Here is a 21,850-nt window from a genome sequence, read left to right on the forward strand (position 1 = left end):
TTATTTGCCACTATGTATCTTCTGTGGTTGCACTGCTTCTTAAGTCTTAAATTATTAAACATTTACATGTGCAATTTTCTTTACTACTAGAAAGAGGTTTTTTTACTAGAAAGAGTTCATTCAGAGTAAGGATTTGGCTGTGGTTCAGTATTTCTTGAATGACTAAAATAAATACAAAAACAAAAGAAACAACAAAAAAACAGGCATCACAAAATTTGTAATGCTCCAAGACTGGGGCCTGTACTTTGATCTCCAGATCAGAGGTCAGGGAACTATACGGCCCACGCCAAATCTGACCTAGGGTCTGTTTACGTATGGCCTGAGAGCTAAGAATGGATTTTATATTTTAAAAGTGTTGTTAAAAACAAACCACAGAAGATTATGCAGCAGAGGCCATATGCCACCTGAAAAGCCTGAAATATTTATTAACTGGCCATTTACAGGAAATCCCCACTCTAGAGAAACAGAAGCAAAACTTGGACTTGCTTCTTTTTTGTAAATATTAACAAAGTTGATGTCTGATTCAAGACACTCCGAAGATCCACCTTAACAAAATGATAGGGAGACAAAAACACCATAATAGCATAAATGAGCAGGAAGCACCTCTTTTCTTACATTAATTCCCTGTCAAAGTATTTTTATGCAAACAGCCATAAACCTTATAGCATTTTTCATTCTGTTATTGAATTTCTTCCATGTAGTCCTAAGGCATATCTATATGACTGACAAATACACGTGCAATAACCTAAACTCCAGTGTGTTCTAAATAGAGAGTTATTTCTGAGAGTTAGTCATATTAAAAGACTAGAAGTTCTCCTACTGGGACAGAAAGCTCTGTCCTTAGATTTTAAAAGTGGCATTCTATGGGCTTAGTCCCATCGCAACCTGTTTTCCAACCCATGTATAATTCTCTGGCCTAAAAACAAACTGAAGACTCTCTTCTGACTTGATGGTTTCTTTTGATACCAGATGAATTTATATTATATATGCTTTATATTTCCACTTTGACTAAAATGAAGTGAGCCCAGCAGTGCCCAGTGAGAAACATCAATCATTTCACTGGCAACACATTTTACCTCTAAACCCACTGGCATCGAGTTGATTCTGACTCATAGTGACCCTATACCTTTAGTATCCTCTGAACATCAAAACTGAGGATTTTTAAGACAAAAGGACTTTGCACCAGATGTATTCCTGGGTTTGGAGAACGGCTTGATATACCAGAGTCAGATTTCATATTTAAGTTGATAAACCAAGACTAAAACCTAAAAGAGAAGTCTGCTTATTAGAAGTATCCCACCTAAGGCATTCCCCACCTGTTGAGCTTGCCAACTTAGAATCATGACTCCCATAAAGATTAGAGAGGACACTCTAAGAAAGGATATATATCCTGCATAGCTTTTTAGTAGGTAAATGTTTCAGCCTGAGAGAGTCCCAGCTTTCTTTTGACTACAGAATAGCACATAATACTCGTAATCACTGTAAGGATTATAAATCTGAGATGTATTTATCAGTAACAGCAACAGCAAGGAAAACTATGGAGCAGGAAATCAAATAAAATTATAGGGCTGACACATCAAAACCCTGTGGGAAGGCTTGGTCCCAGGGACTAATCTTACTGGCATGGTTTCTTGCAGAAATTATCCAGAAGTCATGCTACTGATACAATCCAGACCACTTAGCAATGAAGGTATTTCTGTTTCTATGCCCCATAAGCCCTGTGAGGGAGGCTCAGAAGAGCTGAGCTCAGCTGCCTGTAATAATGACTCATATATAAAGCTGCTCATTATTTCCAAAATTGTGCTTCAGATTGAAAATCTCCACAGACAAAAAAAATCTGCCCTGATTTCCTAGGCCTCTTAAATTATTTCATCCATTTGATGCATAAAGCCTCTGGCCTTTTGGGTGCCACAGTTTTAGAATCAAAATGAAATATGAAAGTTTCTCTTAAACCCAATTGCCTGATCTGCCCCTGCTCACATTCACAGCTCTCTCTCCTAGACAGAGTGCTGTTGTCTGCATCTGAGGTCTGTGTCCCTCTGCAGTATTAGTCTGATGGATTTAATCTAACATCAGAGACAGCCTACAGAGCCATCTGGGCACAACCACATAATGTATCACGTGCTACTCTACAGAAAGACTCTGTTGATCAGAATTTTAAAATTTTTGAGCTGTGACTGTAAAATAAACTCTTCTTCATTCTTCAATTTGGTTCTTGCTGGTTCAGGAAAAAGGGGTCATAGTTTAAGACGGAAGACGCAAAAGGAATGAAATAGGCCAAGGAGCTTCATAGCAACCAATGAGGTAACCATGCAAGTTCCTCATAGTATTTATTCTTTTATTCATTTATTCATCTAGTTTTTCAACCAAGATTTGCCAAAGGTCTATCTGTTGAACTCAAGACAGTAAATCACTGTGGAACCTCGGCCACTGTACTTTCTCCAGAAAGACTGCAAGAGCCTGCTAACTAGTTTTTCATTTATCCATCCTCCTCCTTGCCAATCTTTCCCAATACAACATCCGGGGTGATCCTTCTAATGCACAAATCTGATTATGTAACTATCCATAACTCTCCTTTTATGCCACTCCCCCCTTATTCTTTCTACTCTGGCCACGTTTGGCTTCTGTTAGTTCCTCAAATTCACAGCACTAGTCTAATTTTAATGAGCCACCTCTATGCTCTCACAGCACCACATACACTTTTATTATAACATTTTCACACTGTACTGTATTCACTGATTGTTGGCCTTTCCCTACTAGGATGTAAGCTTCTCAGAAGGCAGAAGGATGATGCTTTATTTGCACTCCTAACTTCTGCAGCATTTGACCCAATAAATACTTATTGAGGAGTGACTGACTGAATAAAGAAAAACAGAAAAGACAGGAGGAGGAGGAGATAGGCTAGGAATGAGTTTGTTTTCTAAATACATTAAGTTTGAAGTGTTGCTGGTTTGTGTTGTTACTGTTAAGTGCTGTCCAGTCAGTTCCGACTCATAGCGACTCATAGTGACTCTATGTATAAGAGAAAAAATACTGTCTAGTCCTGTGCCATCCTCATAATCATTGCTATGTTTGAGTCCATAGTTGCAGCCACTGTGTCAATCAATCTCCCTGAGGGTCTTCCTCTTTTACGATGACCCTCCACTAAGCATGATGTCTTCCTTCAGGGACTGGTCCCTCCTGATAACATGTTCGAAGGATGTGAGACAAAGTCTCACCAGCCTTGCTTCTAAGGAGCATTCTGGCTGTACTTCTTCCAAGACAAATTTGCTTGTTCTTCTGGCAGTCCACAGTATATTCAATATTCTTTGCCAGCACCATAATTCAAAGGCATCAATTCTGGTCATTAGTGTTTGATGTGTCAAATCTATTCTTGATATGGTCTCTAAATTTAGGTGGGATATACTTATGTTGCAGTGTGGCTCTTGTGGACTTGTTTTAATTTTTTTCATCTTCAACTTGAACTTGCATATGAGCAACTGATCGTCTGCTCCTCAGCTGGCCGCTGGCCTTGTTCTGATTGATGATATTGAGCTTATACTGTCTCTTTCCACAGAAGCAGTTGGTTTAATTCCTGTGTATTCCATCCGACAAGGTCCACGAGTATTCCATCTGGCAAGGTCCAAGCGTATAGTCACCATTTATGTTGTCGAAAAAAAGGTATTTGTAATGAAGATGTTGTTGGTCTTGCAAAATTCTATCATGCGATCTCTAGCATCATTTCTATCACTAGGGCCATATTTTCCAGCTACTAATCCTTCTTCTTTGTTTTCAACTTTCGCATTCCAATCACCAGTTATTATCGATGCACCTTGATTGCATATTTGATCAATTTCAGACTGTGGAAGTTGGTAAAAATCTTCAATTTCTTCATCTTTGGCATTAGTGGTTGGTGGGTAAATTTAAATAATAGTCGTATTAACTGGTCTTGCTTGTAGGAGTATGAATATTATCCCATCACTGACAACACTGTACTTCAGGACAGATCTTGAAATGTTCTTTTTCTCGATGAACGAGACACCATTTCTTTTCAATTTGTCATTCCTGGCGTAGTAGACCATATAATTGTCTGATTCAAAGTGGTCAACATGAGTCCATTTCAGCTCACTAATTCCTAGGATGGAGACCTGGTGGCACAGTGGTTAAGCGTTCAGCTGATAATGAAAAAGCTGTCAGTTTAAATCCGCCAGCCACTCCTTGGAAACCCTAGGGGGCAGTTCTACTTTGTCCCATAGGGTCGCTATGAGTCAGAATCGACTTGACAGTAGTTGGTTAACACCTAGGATATGGATCTTTATGCGTTCCATTTTATTTTTTGATGACTTCCAATTTTCCTACATTTATACTTCATGTGTCCAATGTTCCATTAATGGATGTTTGCAGCTGTTTCTTCTCATTTTGAGTCATGCCACATGAGCAAATGAAACTCCTGAAAGCTTGAGTCCGTCCACATCATTAAGGTCAACTCTACTTTGAGGGGAAACCCTGGTGGCGTAGTGGTTAAGTGCTACGCCTGCTAACCAAAAGGTTGGCAGTTCAGATCCACCAGGCACTCTTTGGAATCTCTATGGGGCAGTTCTACTCTGTCCTACAGGGTTGCTATGAGTTGAAATCGACCTGACAGCAATGGGTTTGGTTTTTGGTTTACTTTTGAGGAGGCAGCTCTTCCTCAGTCGTATTATGAGTGTCTTCCAACCTAAGAAGCTCATCTTCCCGAATTATATCAGATAATGTTCCACTGCTATTCATATGGTTTTCACTGGCCACTTTTTTTTAAGAAGTAGATCGCGAAGTCCTTCTTCCTAGTCTGTCTTAGTCTGGAAGTTATGCTTTAAATCTGCTACAGTGGGTGACCCTACTGGTATTTGAAATACTAGTGGCATAGCTTCTAACATTACAGCAATACACAAACCACTACAGTATGACAAACTGAGAGACGAGTTGTGGGTTGCTGGTTTAGTGGAATAAAAATGGTCAAGAACTTAATAAAGAGGTCAGGACTGCAGATACTTATTTGGAATTTATATGTGTAGAAATAATGACTGAAAGTTATGAGAACAGAGTCTTAAATCTAAATCTAAATTTCAGAAAGGCGTATGAGTCTCTGTAAAACCCCCCCAAAAAACCAAACCCATTGCCGTCAAGTTGATTCCAATTCATGACGACCCTAAAGGACAAAATAGAACTGCCCTATAGGGTTTCCAAGGAGCGCCTGATAGTTGCAAACTGCTAACCTTTTGGTTACCAGCCGTAGCACTTAACCACTGTGCCACCAGGGTTTCCTATGAGTAAAGGAATAAAAATATGACAAAACAGCTGTTATTTATAATTCAAACACTTTATATATGTAAAATAATTTAATTACTCTAAGAGTCAGGGCAATGTTAAACAAATTTATGTTACTGGTTTAGGTTACTGAGACAAAAAAAAAGTATAATGTCCCCTGTTGGAAACCCTGGTGGTATAGTGGTTAAGTGCTATGCCAGCTAACCAAAAAGTCAGCATTTGAATCCACTAGGCACTCCTTGGAAACTCTATGGGACAGTTCTACCTATGGGGTTGCTATGAGTTGGAATAGACTTGACAGCAATGGGTTTGGCTTTGTTTTTTTTTTTGGTCCTCTGCTGGCTCCTTATCAAATTCAAGACATTAAATGACAAGTTGTTTTTTTTTGTAACTGGCTTTTTAAAAAAATATTTTATTTTGTTTTAGTTGAAAGTTTACACAATAAATTAGCTTCCCCTTTAACAATTTTTATACAACTTGTTCCCTGCCATTGGTTACCATTTTTACAATGTGTCAGCATTCTCATTATTTCCATTGTTTGTTTTATTTCCATTGATCTAACTTCCCTTCCCCACCTTGCCTTTTCATCTTTGCTTTTGGGTAAATGTTGACTGTTTGGTCTCATATAGTTAATTGTTTAAGGAAGCACATTACTCACAGCTGATATTGTTCATTTTATAAGCCAATCCACTATTTGGCTGAAAGGTGACCTGCAGAAATAGTTTTTCCATTCCAAGTTAAAAAGGTATCTTAGGGTGATAGTACTGGGGGTTCCTCTAGTCTCTATCAGTCCAGAAGATATGGTCTTTTTTAGGAATTTGAGTTTTCTGTATTTTTCTCTCAATCTATCTGGGACCTTCTCTTGTGTCCCCCGTCAGAAAAGTTAGTAGTGGTACCTGGGCACCATCTAGTTCTTCTGGTGTCAGATTAGAAGAGGCTGTGGCTTGTGTACACTATTAGTCCTGTGGATTAGTTTCTTCTTTGAGCTTTCGACTTCCTTCATTCTCTTTTGCTCCACAGAGTGGAGACCAATGACCACTCACAAACTTTTAAGACCCCAGACGCTACTTACTAAACTAGGATATAGAACATTATCTTTGTGAACTATGTTATGCCAACTGACTAAGTTGACCCCTAAGAATATGGTCCCAAGCCTTTTGACCTACTAAACCAATCCTGTGAGTAGTTTGGATATGTCTAGGAAGCCTCTGTAACTGTGCCCCCGTGTGGTCTGTCATATATGTGGATACATATGCAGAACACACAACTGTGTATGTACATATGCCTACGGATACACCTATACATGCATGTGCGTTTACTCGCATATGCCCTCCTATATACATATATGCATCCGTATCTACCTACATAACCACACTTTTTTTTTTTTTTAGTGTTGCAAAATTATATATGTTATAGCAAAAATGCAGCCTCCTTACCAGTAATTGTTATACCATCATCTTTGTGCACTTCAGCCATCTCCTGAACATGGATCTCTGAGTTCACGTCAACCTCTTTCCCTGATAACTGTACATTAGTTTGAAGAGAAGATGGTACCTTGACAATAATAGAGCCTGTAAAAATTTAAAGGAGAGTTTATTCAAGGAAAGAAATCAAAAGTTCCAAAGCCTATTATAAATTAGATTGAAAGGGCAGCATTGCTTTTAGTATACCATCTTTACTCTTCAGAACATTTATTTAAACAGTAGTGCCTTTTCCTTACTCACAGGTGGTCAAAGTTTCCTTACGCCCAAGGACATTAAGAATTACTATTTCTTCTTTTGCCAATAATCGTAAACAGCTCATCTAATACCAGAAAAGCCAACAGTTTATTGCACATGTAGTTGTAGACAGGATTTGCCACTTATTAAACATTTACTAAGAGCCAGACACCTTAATTACATCATGTCTTTTAATCCCTATATCAATTTTATGAGTCACTATTATTCCTATTTGACAGATGAGAACTTGCTCAAGTTCCCACCATAGCCAGCATTAGAATCCAGACCCAGTTCACTGACTATAAAGCTCATGCTCTTAACTACTACGGTGTTTCACATACTGTTACCTCATCATACCACAGCACTTTGACCTCATTGATTATACCACAACTAGAACCCTGAGTTCTTATATTTTCAATTCTGTCTTGTGTGGGGGGAGGAAAAATAACAACAAAAAAGGATTTTTTGAATTCCAATTGACTAATATTTCTTTTGAGTGATTTCAGGCTTTTGAGTACCTGAGGCAAGAGGCTCAACTTTATTTCCAGTACAATCTTATGGTAACTCAAGATTCTAAAGGAGGAAATCAGAAAAAGTACTCTGTTAGCTAGGGAAGAATTTTTCCAAACAATTTCTTGTTTTGTAGTGCAAACTCAACAGCACACTCCTGTTTCAGAAGTTTTTCTGTCTCTGTTGCTTATATATGAAATGAAATACATAAGAGGCCCCTGTCCCATCTCTGTGGACAAAGATGATCGGGGTGACGTTCATAGTGAATGTTGTAAAGATTCCTTTTAGAATGAATTTAATTACTGGTCATGATTTTTCTTCTAATCTGGTTAACATCAGGCTAACTTATCCTAAGTAATTTCACATATTCTCAGCAGTACAGTGCACATAGGCTTGAATTTCACCACTAAAGTGGATTCTGATTGACAGAGATTTGTATGCAGAAACGCATTCTAAATATATTCTCCTAAAGCCTTTTGTAATGAACTCTTGTCTTCCTGGGGGTTTAGCCTTCCAAACAAGGACTGGAAGTTTGGGGTAAGGCTAATGAACATCCATACTAACTCCTCAAAAAAGACAAGAACAAAGCACATCGCCACAATTGTAAAAAAAAAAAAAAACAGAACCTAATTGCTTTTCAGGGTTCAAATGAAGTGATTTTAATCTGTAAGAGCTTTAAACATGTTAAACAATCCCAATAGTTCTATCCCCACCTCCCTCCACATCCTTAAAAAACAAAATCCACCAGTATAAAAACTCCCCCACTGTTGGGGAAGGAAGGATTCTCATGACTTGAAAACTTTCTCAAATGTCCATTTTTAACACTTCACACTAACTTTTTTAGAAAAGAGGGCTCTTCAACCTCTTTTCACTTCATAAACTTACTGCCTACTTTAAAGATTCAAAGGTGAACTAGTACTAGCAGCATTATTTATTGATGGCATACTACGTTAAGTGATTTTCCCAAGGACAAAAAGTTAAGTGGAAAAGCCAAGTACTCTGATGCTGGTCTGACTCCCAAGCCCAAACAGCCTTTCTGAATTAAAGCCAACATGTTAACTTTCATAAGGAAAGAGAAAACAAGCATTTTAACATACTTTTTCTCATAGCAAAATATAGAAGACCTAAGAGACTCAAGTGAATGGCTCTGACCCCTATGGCAAGACAGTGGCAGAGCTGGAATAAATTCCAGACATCTTTAATAACCATTAAGCAAGAGTCCTAAATAACTTCCCACTTCTCTAAAAAGTTACTGTTCCCAAGTGTAGTGAGAATTAAAAGACCTGAAGTACAACATAAATCTTTGTTTTTAGTTATCTTTAAGCTTCTGCCAGTAACATGGTCCCAGTAGGAGAAAACACAAAATTGCAATTCTAATCAAATCTGTATCACCATATGCTATTTCAATAGATTACTGGAACAACACTCCATGTAATACTCAAAAAATTTTAAGTGGATGGGGATTTTTTTCTTTTGTCTTGTTTTACTTTCTGGACTATTCATATAAAAAAGGAAATTACTGTCATGTAAGAGTTGCTTAGTCAAAACTTTGTTTTGACTCTCTTACCAGTTAGATTAAATATAGTAATGGTCTAGGGTCTTCTCCGCAATTACATGGATTTAAAAAATACTTTTAATTATATTGAAGCACTTAGAAATTCAGTGGACATGATATTACCCTATTTTAAAGAAAAGAAAATCTGACCTTGAGAAATCAAGCACACGTGTGTGTCAGGAATAACTTAAGTTTCGCAGACCTCTGTGTTTTGTAGTTTCAACATTCTGACAAGGGAGTTCTTAGCTGAATGAAAAAGTATTAAGCTGACATGGCAAAGAAATTACTAATAGCAGGAACAACCAGTCTCTGTAAGGAAGTATTTTCCTGGTTACACATATAGTCCTGTTATGGCTAATATGCAAGAACTTCTAGACTTTATTTTTAATATTTAATATAGAGCCATGATCCTCAATTTTCTGTATCCAGGCCACTTCAGCCACTATGGTCAAACTACCCCACCCAGTCCATTTGCTACTATGTGCGCACAAACATACACACTCACATTCAGCCTTCAGATGACTAAAAAGTATACTGCTTTTAATGAAAGATTTAGACTTTCAGAGTTAAGTTATTTTGTATTAGAAATTAAATTATAGAGATAGACACATCATATATAAGTACTGATACTTCAAGAGATTAGCTCAACAATCATATTAGAGGACCTATCTGGCGATACTTTTATTTAGGATCACACTTTGGAAACTATTACCCTAGAGCGATAGCTGGAGAAGGTCTTCTTGGAAAGGGAAGGAAAGTTTCCAAAAGAACATATGGCAGCATTTTCCTTCTCAAGAATATTCTATTTCAGATATGAAACTAAACTGAAAAATTCAAAGAGTAACATTAAAAAAATTCCACAATAACAGATAGTCAAAATATTGCAATATTTTTGTTTATACTACAAAATGAAAGTCTTCATAGCCATCTGTCCCAAAAGTTTGAAGATCACTGATGTATACAGCAAATAGACTGGTCTTTAAATCAGATTCTATCAGAAGAAATTTTCTGAAATAACTGTGTCAGTCTAGGTAAGATAATATGGCCATCTGTTTCCTACATGTTACATAAAGCCTTCCGTACACCATATGTCAAAATAAAACATTCCATTTGGCTAACCTTTATGGGATTTTAAGTCCACTTCTCCCAGTTGGCTGATATAAACATCTATGGCACCCTGATGAGTTGAGGCCTTTAGACATCCAGAGGATGAATCTGGGAGGGAAGAAAAACCATAAGTATGATCATTCTTATTTAAGTAAATAGAATTATAAATTTCAAATAAAAGGCTCTGCTTCAGCATTTGGATAAGGAGTTAGAGTCTTCCAAGGTTTTGTATTCTCCTCATAACAATACCATCTTTTGCATTAAAATGTAAACATATCAGAAATCTACACATAGACAACCAATTAAAAAATCCCGATGTCTCTAAATTTGCTTATTCTAAAACCTAATAGATGGGAAGGGCAGTGTGCAAGCTACAGATCCTTGACAGCCAAGACCATTAAGCATCAATGATATTACTTAGTTTACTACCATATCAATAAACTTAGAAAACTATCAGTATTTACCAAAGAGAATACCAACAATGTTCTTTAACAAGATGGAAAACTAACCATTAACTTTAAATGGAAAGGAAAGAGGCTCCAGATAAGTAAAGCATTACTGAAGACAATAACAGAGTAGGAGGCCTTAGAACCTCCTATACAGCTACGGTAGTCAAAACAGCCTGGTGCTGGTACAAGAGACACACTGACCAATGGAACAGAATAGAGCACCCAGATGTAAATCCATCTATCTATGGCTACCTGATCTTTGATAAAGGTCCAAGTGCATTAAATGGAGAAAAGACAGTCTTTTTAACAAATCGTATAGGCAAAACTGGATGTCCATCTGTTAAAGAAATGGAACAGGACCCATACCCCACACCATACACAAAAACTAATTCAAAATGGATCAAAGACCTAAATATAAAATCAAAAACTATAAAGATCATGGAAATACGATCAACACTAGGGGCCCTAATATACAGCACAAACAGCAAACCAACCATAATTAACAATACACAAACATCAGAAGATAAACTAGATAAATGAAATCTCCTAAAAATTAAACACTTATGCTTATCAAAAGACTTCACCAAAGAGTAAAAAGAGAACCTACAGATTGAGAAAAAAATTTTGGCTATGACAAATGCAGCGAAAGTCTAATCTCTAAAATTTATAGGAAAATCTACCACTACAATAAAAAGACAAATAATCCAATTAAAAAATGAGCAAAGGATATGAACAGACACTTCACCAGAGAAGACATTCAGGTGGCTAACAGACACATGAGGAAATGCTCGCGATCACAGCCATTAGAGAAATGGGAATCTAAACTACAATGAGATACCATCTCACCCTGACATTACTGGCACAAATAAAAAACCAGCAAATAACAAATGTTGGAGAGGTTTCGGGGAGATTGGAACTCTTATGCACTGCTGGTGGGTATGCAAAATTGTACAACCATTTCCATTTTGGAGCACAATATGGCAGTTCCTTAAAAAGCTAGAAATAGAAATACCATATGATCTACCAATCCCACTCTAGGAATATATCCTAGAGAAATAAGATCCATTACACAAATAGACAGATGCACACCATGTTCACTGCAGCATTATCCACAATAGCAAAACGATAGAAACAACCTAAATGCCCATCAACAGATGAATGGATAAACAAACTATGGTACATACACACAACGGAATACTACTCAACAAATAAGAATAATGATGACTCTGTGAAACATCTCACAACATGGATGAATCTGGAGGGCATTATGCTGAGTGAAATAAGTCAATCACAAAAAGACAAATACTGTATAAGACTATGTTTTAGTTATCTAGTACTCCTATAACAGAAATACCATAAGTGGATGGCTTTAACAAAGAGAAATTTATTTCTTCACAATAAAGTAGGCTAAAAGTCCACATTCAGAGTGTCAGCTCCAGGGGAAGCCTTTCTCTCTCCGTCAGCCTTCTCATCAGTCTTCCCCCAGACTAGGAGCTTCTCCGTGCAGGGACCCTGGGTCCAAAGGACATGCTCTGCTCCCGGCTCTGCTTTCTTGGTGGTATGAGGTCTCCCACTCTTTGCTTGCTTCCCTTTATCTCTTGTAAGATAAAAAAGATAAAAGGCAGTGCAGGCCACACCCCAGGAAAACTCCCTTTACATTGGATCAGGGTGTTACAATCCCACCCTAATCCTCTTTAACATAAAATTACAATCACAAAATGGAGGACAACTACACAATACTGGGAATCATGGCTCAGACAAATTGATACACACCTTTTTGGGGGGACATAATTCAATCCATGACAGACCACTATTATAAAAACATGAAAATGTTCCCATACAGAAAGAAACAATCTTTGATGGTTATGAGGGAAGGGAGGGATGGGGATGGAAAAACACTAACTACATAGTAGGTGAGTTGTAACTTTGGTGGGAGCCCTCGTGGTGCAGTAGTTAAGAGCTCAGGCTGCTAACCAAAAGGTTGGCAGTTCAAATCCATCAGCTGCTCCTTGGAAACCTTATGGGACAGTTCTACTTTGTCCTATAGGGTCACTATGGGTCAGAATCAACATGACGGCAACAGGTTTGGGTTTTTTTGTTTGTTTTTGGTGAAGGGTAAGACAGTACACAACACTGGGGAAGTTAGCACAACGTGATCAGGGCAGAGTCACAGAAGCTTCACAGACACATGCAAATGCCCTGAGAGACTGAGCTACTGGGCTGAGGGCTGGGGACATGGTCTCGGGGGACTGCTCAACTGGCATAACATAGTCTATAAAGAAAATATCTACATCTGACTGTGGTGGGTAGCAACTGGGGTCTTAAAAGCCTGTGAGCTGCCATCTAAGATACATCTACTGGTCCCACCTCGGCTGGAGCCGAGGAGAATGAAGAAGACCAAAGGTACAAGGGAAAGATTAGTCCAAAGGACTAATGGACCATAACTTCCACCACGGTGAGCCCAGAACAACTAGATGGTGCCTAGTTACCACCACCAATTGCTCTGGCAGGGATCACAATAGAGGGTACCGGACAGAGTTGGAAAAAAATGTACAAATACACACACACACATACACACAAAAGACCAGGCTTCTTGCTGGTCTGACAGAAACTGAGGAAACCCCAAAAGTATGGCGCCCGAATACCCTTTCAACTCAGTACTGAAGTCACTCCGGAGGTTCATCCTTTAGCCAAAGATTAGATAGGTCTATAGGGCCAACAAAAACACGTGAGGGATGTGCTTCATAGTTCAATCACATATACGAGACTAATGGGTACACCAGCCCAAAAGCAAAGGCAAGAAGACAGGAAGACACGGGAAAACTGAATGAATGGAAAACAGTGAACCTGGAGGAAAGAAACGGAGAGTGTTGACACGTGGTGGGGTTGGCAGCTAATGTCACAAAACAATTAGTGTATTACCTGTTTAGTGAAAAACTGATTGGCTCGTAAACTTTCACCTAAATCACACACACACAAAAAACTTAGCAAAGAATTCTACCAGTCACTTACACATAAGCAGTAGAAAAGTAAACTAAAATAAAAATCTCTTATAACTTCTCCTTTTAGCAAATTTGATAGTACTAAAAAGTGCTGCTAAGAGTGAAAGATTACTCTAGACAAGATTTTATAGCACTTTTTAGTAAGAGTAAATAAATAAAAAAACCTGTTGCTGTCGAGTTGATTCCAACTCATTGCGACCCTATAGGACAGAACAGAACTCCCACATAGAGTTTCCAAGGGGCACCTGGTGGATTCGAACTGCCGACCTTTTAGTTAGCAGCCACTGCTCTTAACCACTACGTCACCAGGGATTCCTTTAGAGAAACAGAGAGATGGAAAAAAAAAAAAAGGAATCATTTGAAGAACTGGTATAACTTGTTCATGTCTTAATATTTCTTTTCCTTTCAAGTTTCTAGAACTGAACAAATGTCTTTAAGTCAGGGCTGAAAAATTAATAACTCCGGTAGCCCTGACTTAAAACTTAAGTTTCCCTACATTGTCAGTGTATCCAGTTTTCAATCACCCACCATTCAAGTTCAAGGAAAAGCTGACAGAGTGAGAGGTAAGGAGGTAAGACAATGATATTGAAGAGGCAGTGTTAAGTACCTTCTTCTTCCCTCTCTTTAGGGCCAATTGAACCTTTATTTATACCATCTAACTGCCCTGAAAAGGCTAAAGTATATTCTTTGTAGAGACGACTCTAAAAAGAAAGCATATTTTATCAGCAGTTTTTATTACATCAAAGTGGAAACAAAGTAGGGAGTGTGGTAAAAATCCCAAAAAGTATATCGTACTTTTTAGAAAATACAAAAATATTTCCATATCTACAAAGGAGCCAAACTTTTTCTTTAAATTTTAAATGACTACAAAGACTACAACTTTTGAAATGAAATATTCAAAATCTGAATCAGAGACAATTTCTAATAATCTATATTCAACCCATACTGAAAAATGTCCTTTATTAGACCTAATTTTTTTCAGTTTTCAAGTGTCAAAAGTAAACATTAATTTTGGAAAATTAACCCATTGAAGATAAATGAGATAGAAGAGCTGAATAAAGGTCAAAATTTCACTCTATAGATACCACCAGAAACTGTTTTAAATCCTCTTACTGCATTCTAGAAAAAGCCAAGAAAAAAAATGATATGGTAAAAACACAGACTACATAATGTGTGCATTACCCCAGGCTGAACAATGTAAAATACCTGAAACATTAATTTCTTGCTTTCTCTAGGGAAATTAAAAAAAAAAACAGAACTTTTATCTGGCTCATAAACAATGCTTGTCATTTCTTTTTTCCTTAAGTGGTAAATAAACAACAGCTAAAAAGAAAAAAAAAAAAAACCCACTAAGTAATTATATCCTCATATCATCAGCCTTGAGCTACAATAATGACTCATCCTTTGAAGTCTACCAAAAAATAAAATCAAGGTGTGTTTTCAAAATAGAAAGCACAGATGAATTTAAAAACTATGCAGCAGTAACAAACCTGCATTTTTTTTTTCTGTAATACAAATGATTAGAGCTAACAATTATCAATAGAGTGAAATTAAGGTGTCACTGATGAGACTGCTTAAGAAGTTCATCAATTATATTATCTAAACTAGGAATAAAGGACCATAATCACACCTACATATTCTTCTTTATAAAGGAATCACAGAGAGAACACAATCTATTCTCCCTCATTCAGACAGGGCAATACCTAAATCATTTCCAGTCTCTTAAAATTCTAATATGATAATATTATATAACCTTTTCTTGAGACCCATTCCAATATTTTGAAGCCATGGCTGTTGTAATTAGTTCTTCCCTCAGATTTCTACAAACCAGTTTTCTTTGTAATTGTTTTGCTTCTGCTTATGTCAATTCCTCAAAATCAAAGTTACTCAGTGAATTGTCATAATTTGTAGAGCCGACTTCAACTTTCTCCAGCAAATCTTTCATTTTAAGGAAAACACAAACAAATCACAAGAAATTCCAAATAAGCACTACCACTTGTCACCTTTGCGATTAAGGCACTGAACGCAGAATTTCTCCAGCATCAGAACAGAAACGGCATTTAGGCTCTAAAGCAGGAGTGAACCAACTATAACCTGCCTCCTGTTTTTGTTAATGAAGTTTTACTGGGACACAGACATACCCATTCATTTACATATTGTTTATAAATTTTTTTGTGTGTCACAATGACAGTTACATAGTCCAGACAGAGACTGTGCGGCTCACAAAGCCAAACATAATTACTATCTGACCCTTTATAGAAAAAATTTACTAAACCTGCTATAGCAAAAGATTTTAAGATCAAACAGAAGACCAGAAACAGATCCACAGTTATATAGTCATTTGATTACAGATAACAGTGCCAAAGTAATCCACTGGAGAAAGGAAGGTTTTTTTCAACAAATGGTGCTGCAACAACTAGATATTCATATGGGAAAAAAAATGAACCCTTGACTCCTAACGTACACTATACAAAAAAGCTAATTAGAGATGGATCAAAGGTAAGAGCAAAAAATTGAAAGCTGCTAAAAGAAAACACAGGACAGTATCTTCATGACTGAAGGCAGACAAAGATTTTTTTTTTAATTGGTAAATTAGAGTTCATAAAAATACACATCTGCCTAAAGGGCCTGCTAGTGGGAATTGACACTCTGTGCCTGACAATTTGAAATATTGTTCTCCCCTTCCCTTGCTGATACAAAAAAAATGAAACAAGACCCATACCTCATACCATACACAAAAACTAACTCCAAATGGATCAAAGACCTAAGCATAAAGACTAAAACGATACAGATCATGGCAGAAAAAATATGGACAAAGTTAGGAGCCCTAATACAAGCCATAAACAGAATATAAAACATTATTAAAAATGACGAAGAGAAACCAGATAACTGGGAGCTCCTAAAAATCAAACACCTATGCTCATCTAAAGATTTCACCAAAAGAGTAAAAAGACCACCTACAGATTGGGAAAAAATTTCAGCTATGACATCTCCGACCAGCGCCTGATCTCTAAAATCTATATGATTCTGTTAAAACTCAACCACAAAAAGCAACCCAATTAAAAATTGGGCAAAGGATATGAACATTCACTTCACTAAAGGAGATATTCAGGCAGCTAACAGATACATGAGAAAATGCTCTCGATCATTAGCCATTAGAGAAATGCAAATTAAAACTACCATGAGATTTCATCTCACTCCAACAAGGCTGGCATTAATCCAAAAAACACAAAATAATAAATGTTGGAGAGGCTGTGGAGAGATTGGAACTCTTATACACTGCTGGTGGGAATTTAAAATGGTACAACCAGTTTGGAAATCGATCTGGCGTTTCCTTAAAAAGTTAGAAATAGAACTACCATACAACCCAGAAATCCCACTCCTCGGAATATATCCTAGAGAAATAAGAGCCTTTACACGAACAGATATATACACACCCATGTTTATTGCAGCACTGTTTACAATAGCAAAAAGCTGGAAGCAATCAAGGTGTCCATCAACGGATGAATGGATAGATAAATAAATAATGGTATATTCACACAATGGAATACTATGCATCAATAAAGAACAATGATGAATCTGTGAAACATTTCATAACATGGAGGAACCTGGAAGGCATTATGCTGAGTGAAATTAGTCAGATGCAAAAGGACAAGTATTGTGTAAGACCACTATTATAAGATCTTGAGAAATAGTTTAAACTGAGAAGAACACATTCTTTTGTGGTTACGAGAGGAGGGAGGGAGGGAGGGTGGGAAAGAGTTATTTACTGATTAGATAGTAGACAAGAACTACTTTAGGTGAAGGGAAGGACAACACACAAAACAGGCAAGGTCAACACAATTGGACTAAACCAAAAGCAAAGAAGTTTCCTGAATAAACTGAATGCTTTGAAGGTCAGCGGAGCAAGGGCAGGGGTTTGGGGACTATGGCTTCAGGGGACATCTAAGTCAATTGGCAAAATAAATTCTATTAAGAAAACATTCTGCATCCCACTTCCAAGTGTGGCATCTGGAGTCTTAAACGCTAACAAGCGGCCATCTAAGATGCATCAATTGGTCTCAACCCACCTGGATCAAAGGAGAGTGAAGAACACCAAGGTCACATGATAACTATAAGCCCAAGAGACAGAAAGGGCCACATGAAATACAGACTTACATCATCCTGAGACCAGAAGAACTAGATGGTGGCCAGCCACAACCAATGACTGCCCTGACAGGGAGCACAACAGAGAACCCCTGAGGGAGCAGAACAGTGGGATGCAGACCCCAAATTATCATAAAAAGACCAGACTTAATGGTCTGACTAAGACTAGAAGAATTCTGGCGGTCATGGTCCCCAAACCTGTTGGCCCAGGACAGGAACCATTCCTGAAGACAACTCAGGAGACATGGATTGGACTGGACAATGGGTTGGAGAGAGATGCTGATGAGGAGTGAGCTACTTGTATCAGGTGGACACTTGAGACTATGTTGGCATCTCCTGTCTAGAGGGGAGATGGGAGGGTAGAGGGGGTTAGAAACTGGCAAAACAGTCACAAAAGAAGAGACTGGAAGGAGGGAGCGGGCTGACTTATTAGGGGAAGAGTAAGTGGGAGTATGTAATAAGGTGTATATAAGTTTATATGTGAGAGACTGACTTGATTGGTAAACTTTCACTTAAAGCACAATAAAAATTATTTTTTAAAAAACTGGTGGGGGCGGGGCCAAGATGGCGGACTAGGTGGACACTACCGCGGATCCCTCTTGCTACAAAGACTCGGAAAAACAAGTGAATCGATCACATACATAACAATCTACGAACTCTGAACAACAAACACAGACTTAGAGATGGAAAACGAACAAATACGGGCAGACAGCGACCGTTTTCAGAACTAGGAGCCAGCGTACCAGGCAGGTGACCTTCGGAGCCCGATCTGGGGCAAAGCCCAGGGGGGCAGATGGCACAGACAAGGGGCCCAGCCCTACACCCCGAACTCATCCCGGGAGGGAGTCTAGCTGGTTGGCGCGGGCAGTGTAGTGCCACAGCCAGAGGGAGAAACACCCGGGAAGCAGTGACTGATCTTGGAGCAGGGAGAGCAGCGTCCCAGCTGGGGAGACATCCCGCCGGGAGCTTGGCGGGAAGTGGGCGTGGCGCGAGCGGGGGGATCAGCTATATTTCCCTAAAGCGACCCCGGGGCGAGGCCCACACGTTCGTGCGGGGGACGCCCACCCAGTTCACGCGTGAGACGCGGCGCACCAGAGGGAGAAGTCCCCGGGAGGAAGTGACTGGTCTTGGAGCGGGGAGAGCAGCGTCCCAGCCGGGAAGCCGTCCCGCTGGGATTTTGGCGAAAGCGGGCGGGGTGTGAGCGTGGGGATCAGTTATATTCCCCTGAATTGACCCAAGGGGCGGGCCCACCTGGTCGTGCGGGTGACGTCCACCCAGTTCGCGCGAGCGGTGCGGCGCACCGGAGGGAGAAGTCCCTGGGAGGAAGTGACTGGTCTCAGAGCGGGGAAAGCAGCGTCCCAGCCAGGGAGCCGTCCCGCTGGGATTTCGGCATGCACGGGTGGGGCGTGAGCACGGGGTCCAATTATATTCCCCTGAATAGACCCCGGGGGCGGGCCCACCTGGTTGTGCGGGTGACGTCCACCCAGTTCGCGCGAGCGGTGGGGCGCACCGGAGGAAGAAGTCCCCGGGAGGAAGTGACTGGTCTCGGAGCGGGGAGAGTAGCGTCCCAGTCGGGGAGCCGTCCCGCCGGGATTTTGGCGGATGAGGGCGGAGCGTGAACACGGGGATCAGCTCTATATTCTGTGGTGCTACAATCCTAGCTCTCTGATCCCTCCCCCACCCTCCCCAGGCGGCTCCATTAACATCTGAATACCCTGAGCCAGAGGGAGAACTCAGATAGGGATCTGACTGCATTTTTTTTTAGCTGATTACCTGGAAAATCTAGTTTCCCAGTGATGGCTTGGAGACAGCAGTCCATACCAAACCACATAAAGAAACAGACCATGACAGCTTCTCCAACCCCCCAAACAAAAGAATCAAAATCTTTCCCAAATGAAGATACAATCCTGGAATTATCAGATACAGAATATAAAAAACTAATTTACAGAATGCTTCAAGATATCACAAATGAAATTAGGATAACTGCAGAAAAAGCCAAGGAACACACTGATAAAACTGTTGAAGAATTCAAAAAGATTATTCAAGAAAATAGTGGAAAAATTAATAAGTTGCAAGAATCCATAGAGAGACAGCATGTAGAAATCCAAAAGATTAACAATAAAATTACAGAATTAGACAACGCAATAGAAAGTCAGAGGAGCAGACTCGAGCAATTAGAATGTAGACTGGGACTTCTGGAGGACCAGGGAATCAACACCAACATAGCTGAAAAAAAATCAGATAAGAGAATTAAAAAAAATGAAGAAACCCTAAGAATCACGTGGGACTCTACCAAGAAGGATAACTTGCGAGTGATTGGAGTCCCAGAACAGGGAGGGGGGACAGAAAACACAGAGAAAATAGTTGAAGAACTTCTGACACAAAACTTCCCTGACATCATGAAAGACGAAAGGATATCTATCCAAGATGCTCATCGAACCCCATGTAAGATTGATCCAAAAAGAAAAACACCAAGACATATTATCATCAAACTCGCCAAAACTAAAGACAAACAGAAAATTTTAAAAGCAGCCAGGGAGAAAAGAAAGGTTTCCTTCAAGGGAGAATCAATAAGAATAAGTTCAGACTACTCAGCAGAAACCATGCAGGCAAGAAGGGAATGGGACGACGTATACAGAGCACTGAAGGAGAAAAACCGCCAACCAAGGATCATATATCCAGCAAAACTCTCTCTGAAATATGAAGGAGAAATTAAGATATTTACAGATAAACACAAGTTTAGAGAATTTGCAAAAACTAAACCAAGACTGCAAGAAATGCTTAAGGAGATTGTTTGGCCTGATGACCAATAGTATCAGGTACCAGCACAATACAAGGTCACAAAACAGAACGTCCTGATATCAATGCAACTCAAATAGGGAAAGCACAAAAACAAACAAATTAAGATTAATTCTAAAAAATAAATAAACAAAATAAAACACATAACAGGAAATCATGGAAATCAATACATAAACGATCACAATAATCAAAAAGAGGGACTAAATATAGGAGGCATTGAACTGCCAGATGGAGAGTGATACAAGGCGATATAGAACGATACAAGTTAGGTTTTTACTTAGAAAAATAGGGGTAAATAACAAGGTAACCACAAAAAGGAATATCAATTCCATAACTCAAGAAAAAAGCCAAGAAAAACGTAACGACTCAACAAACATAAAGTTAACCATTATGAAAATGAGGATCTCACAATCTACTAAGAAAAACGTCTCAGCACAAAAAAGCATGTGGAAAAATGAAATGGCCAACAACACACATAAAAAGGCATCAAAATGACAGCACTAAACACTTATTTATCTATGATTACGCTGAATGTAAATGGACTAAATGCACCAATAAAGAGACAGAGAGTCACGCACGGGATAAAGAAACACGAGCCATCTATATGCTGCCTACAAGAGACACACCTTAGACTTAGAGACACAAACAAACTAAAACTCAAAGGATGGAAAAAAATATATCAAGCAAACAATAAGCAAAAAAGAAGTGGAGCAGCAATATTAATTTCTGACAAAATAGACTTTAGACTTAAATCTGCCACAAAGGATAAAGAAGGACACTATATAATGATAAAAGGGACAACTGATCAGGAAGACATAACCATATTAAATATTTATGCACCCAATGACAGGGCTGCAAGATACATAAATCAAATTTTAACAGAATTGAAAAGTGAGACAGACACCTCCACATTTATAGTAGGAGACTTCAACACACCACTTTCGGAGAAGGACAGGACATCCAGTAAGAAGCTCAATAGAGACACGGAAGACCTACTTACAACAATCAACCAACTTGACCTCATTGACTTATGCAGAACTCTCCACCCAACTGCTGCAAAATATACTTTTTTTTCTAGTGCACATGGAACATTCTCTAGAATAGACCACATATTTGGTCATAAAACAAATCTTTGCAGAATCCAAAACATCGAAATATTACAAAGCATCTTCTCAGACCACAAGGCAATGAAACTAGAAATCAATAACAGAAAAACTAGGGAAAAGAAATCAAATACTTGGAAAATGAACAATACCCTCCTGAAAAAAGACTGGGTTA

General features: G+C 38.8%; 1 protein-coding gene across 8 annotated transcripts in view; it reads right to left on the bottom strand.

Annotated features, from left to right (window-relative positions):
• FAM185A (family with sequence similarity 185 member A) overlaps positions 1-21,850 on the bottom strand; it is a 90,461-nt gene that overhangs the window by 12,549 nt on the left and 56,062 nt on the right. For 7 of the 8 annotated variants that reach the window (XM_023544487.2, XM_023544485.2, XM_064289908.1 and 4 more), the window contains 2 exons: positions 10,189-10,284; positions 6,723-6,857 (listed from right to left, as the gene is read on the bottom strand). In XM_023544487.2, coding sequence (XP_023400255.1) covers positions 6,723-6,857; positions 10,189-10,284 — 231 coding nt within the window. Of the gene's footprint in view, positions 1-6,722; positions 6,858-10,188; positions 10,285-21,850 lie in introns of those variants that run through there. The other variant, XR_002784936.2, reaches the window with a different exon arrangement.

This window comes from Loxodonta africana, chromosome 8 (genome assembly GCF_030014295.1).
Source record: "Loxodonta africana isolate mLoxAfr1 chromosome 8, mLoxAfr1.hap2, whole genome shotgun sequence".
In the NCBI taxonomy this organism is placed as follows: domain Eukaryota; kingdom Metazoa; phylum Chordata; class Mammalia; order Proboscidea; family Elephantidae; genus Loxodonta; species Loxodonta africana.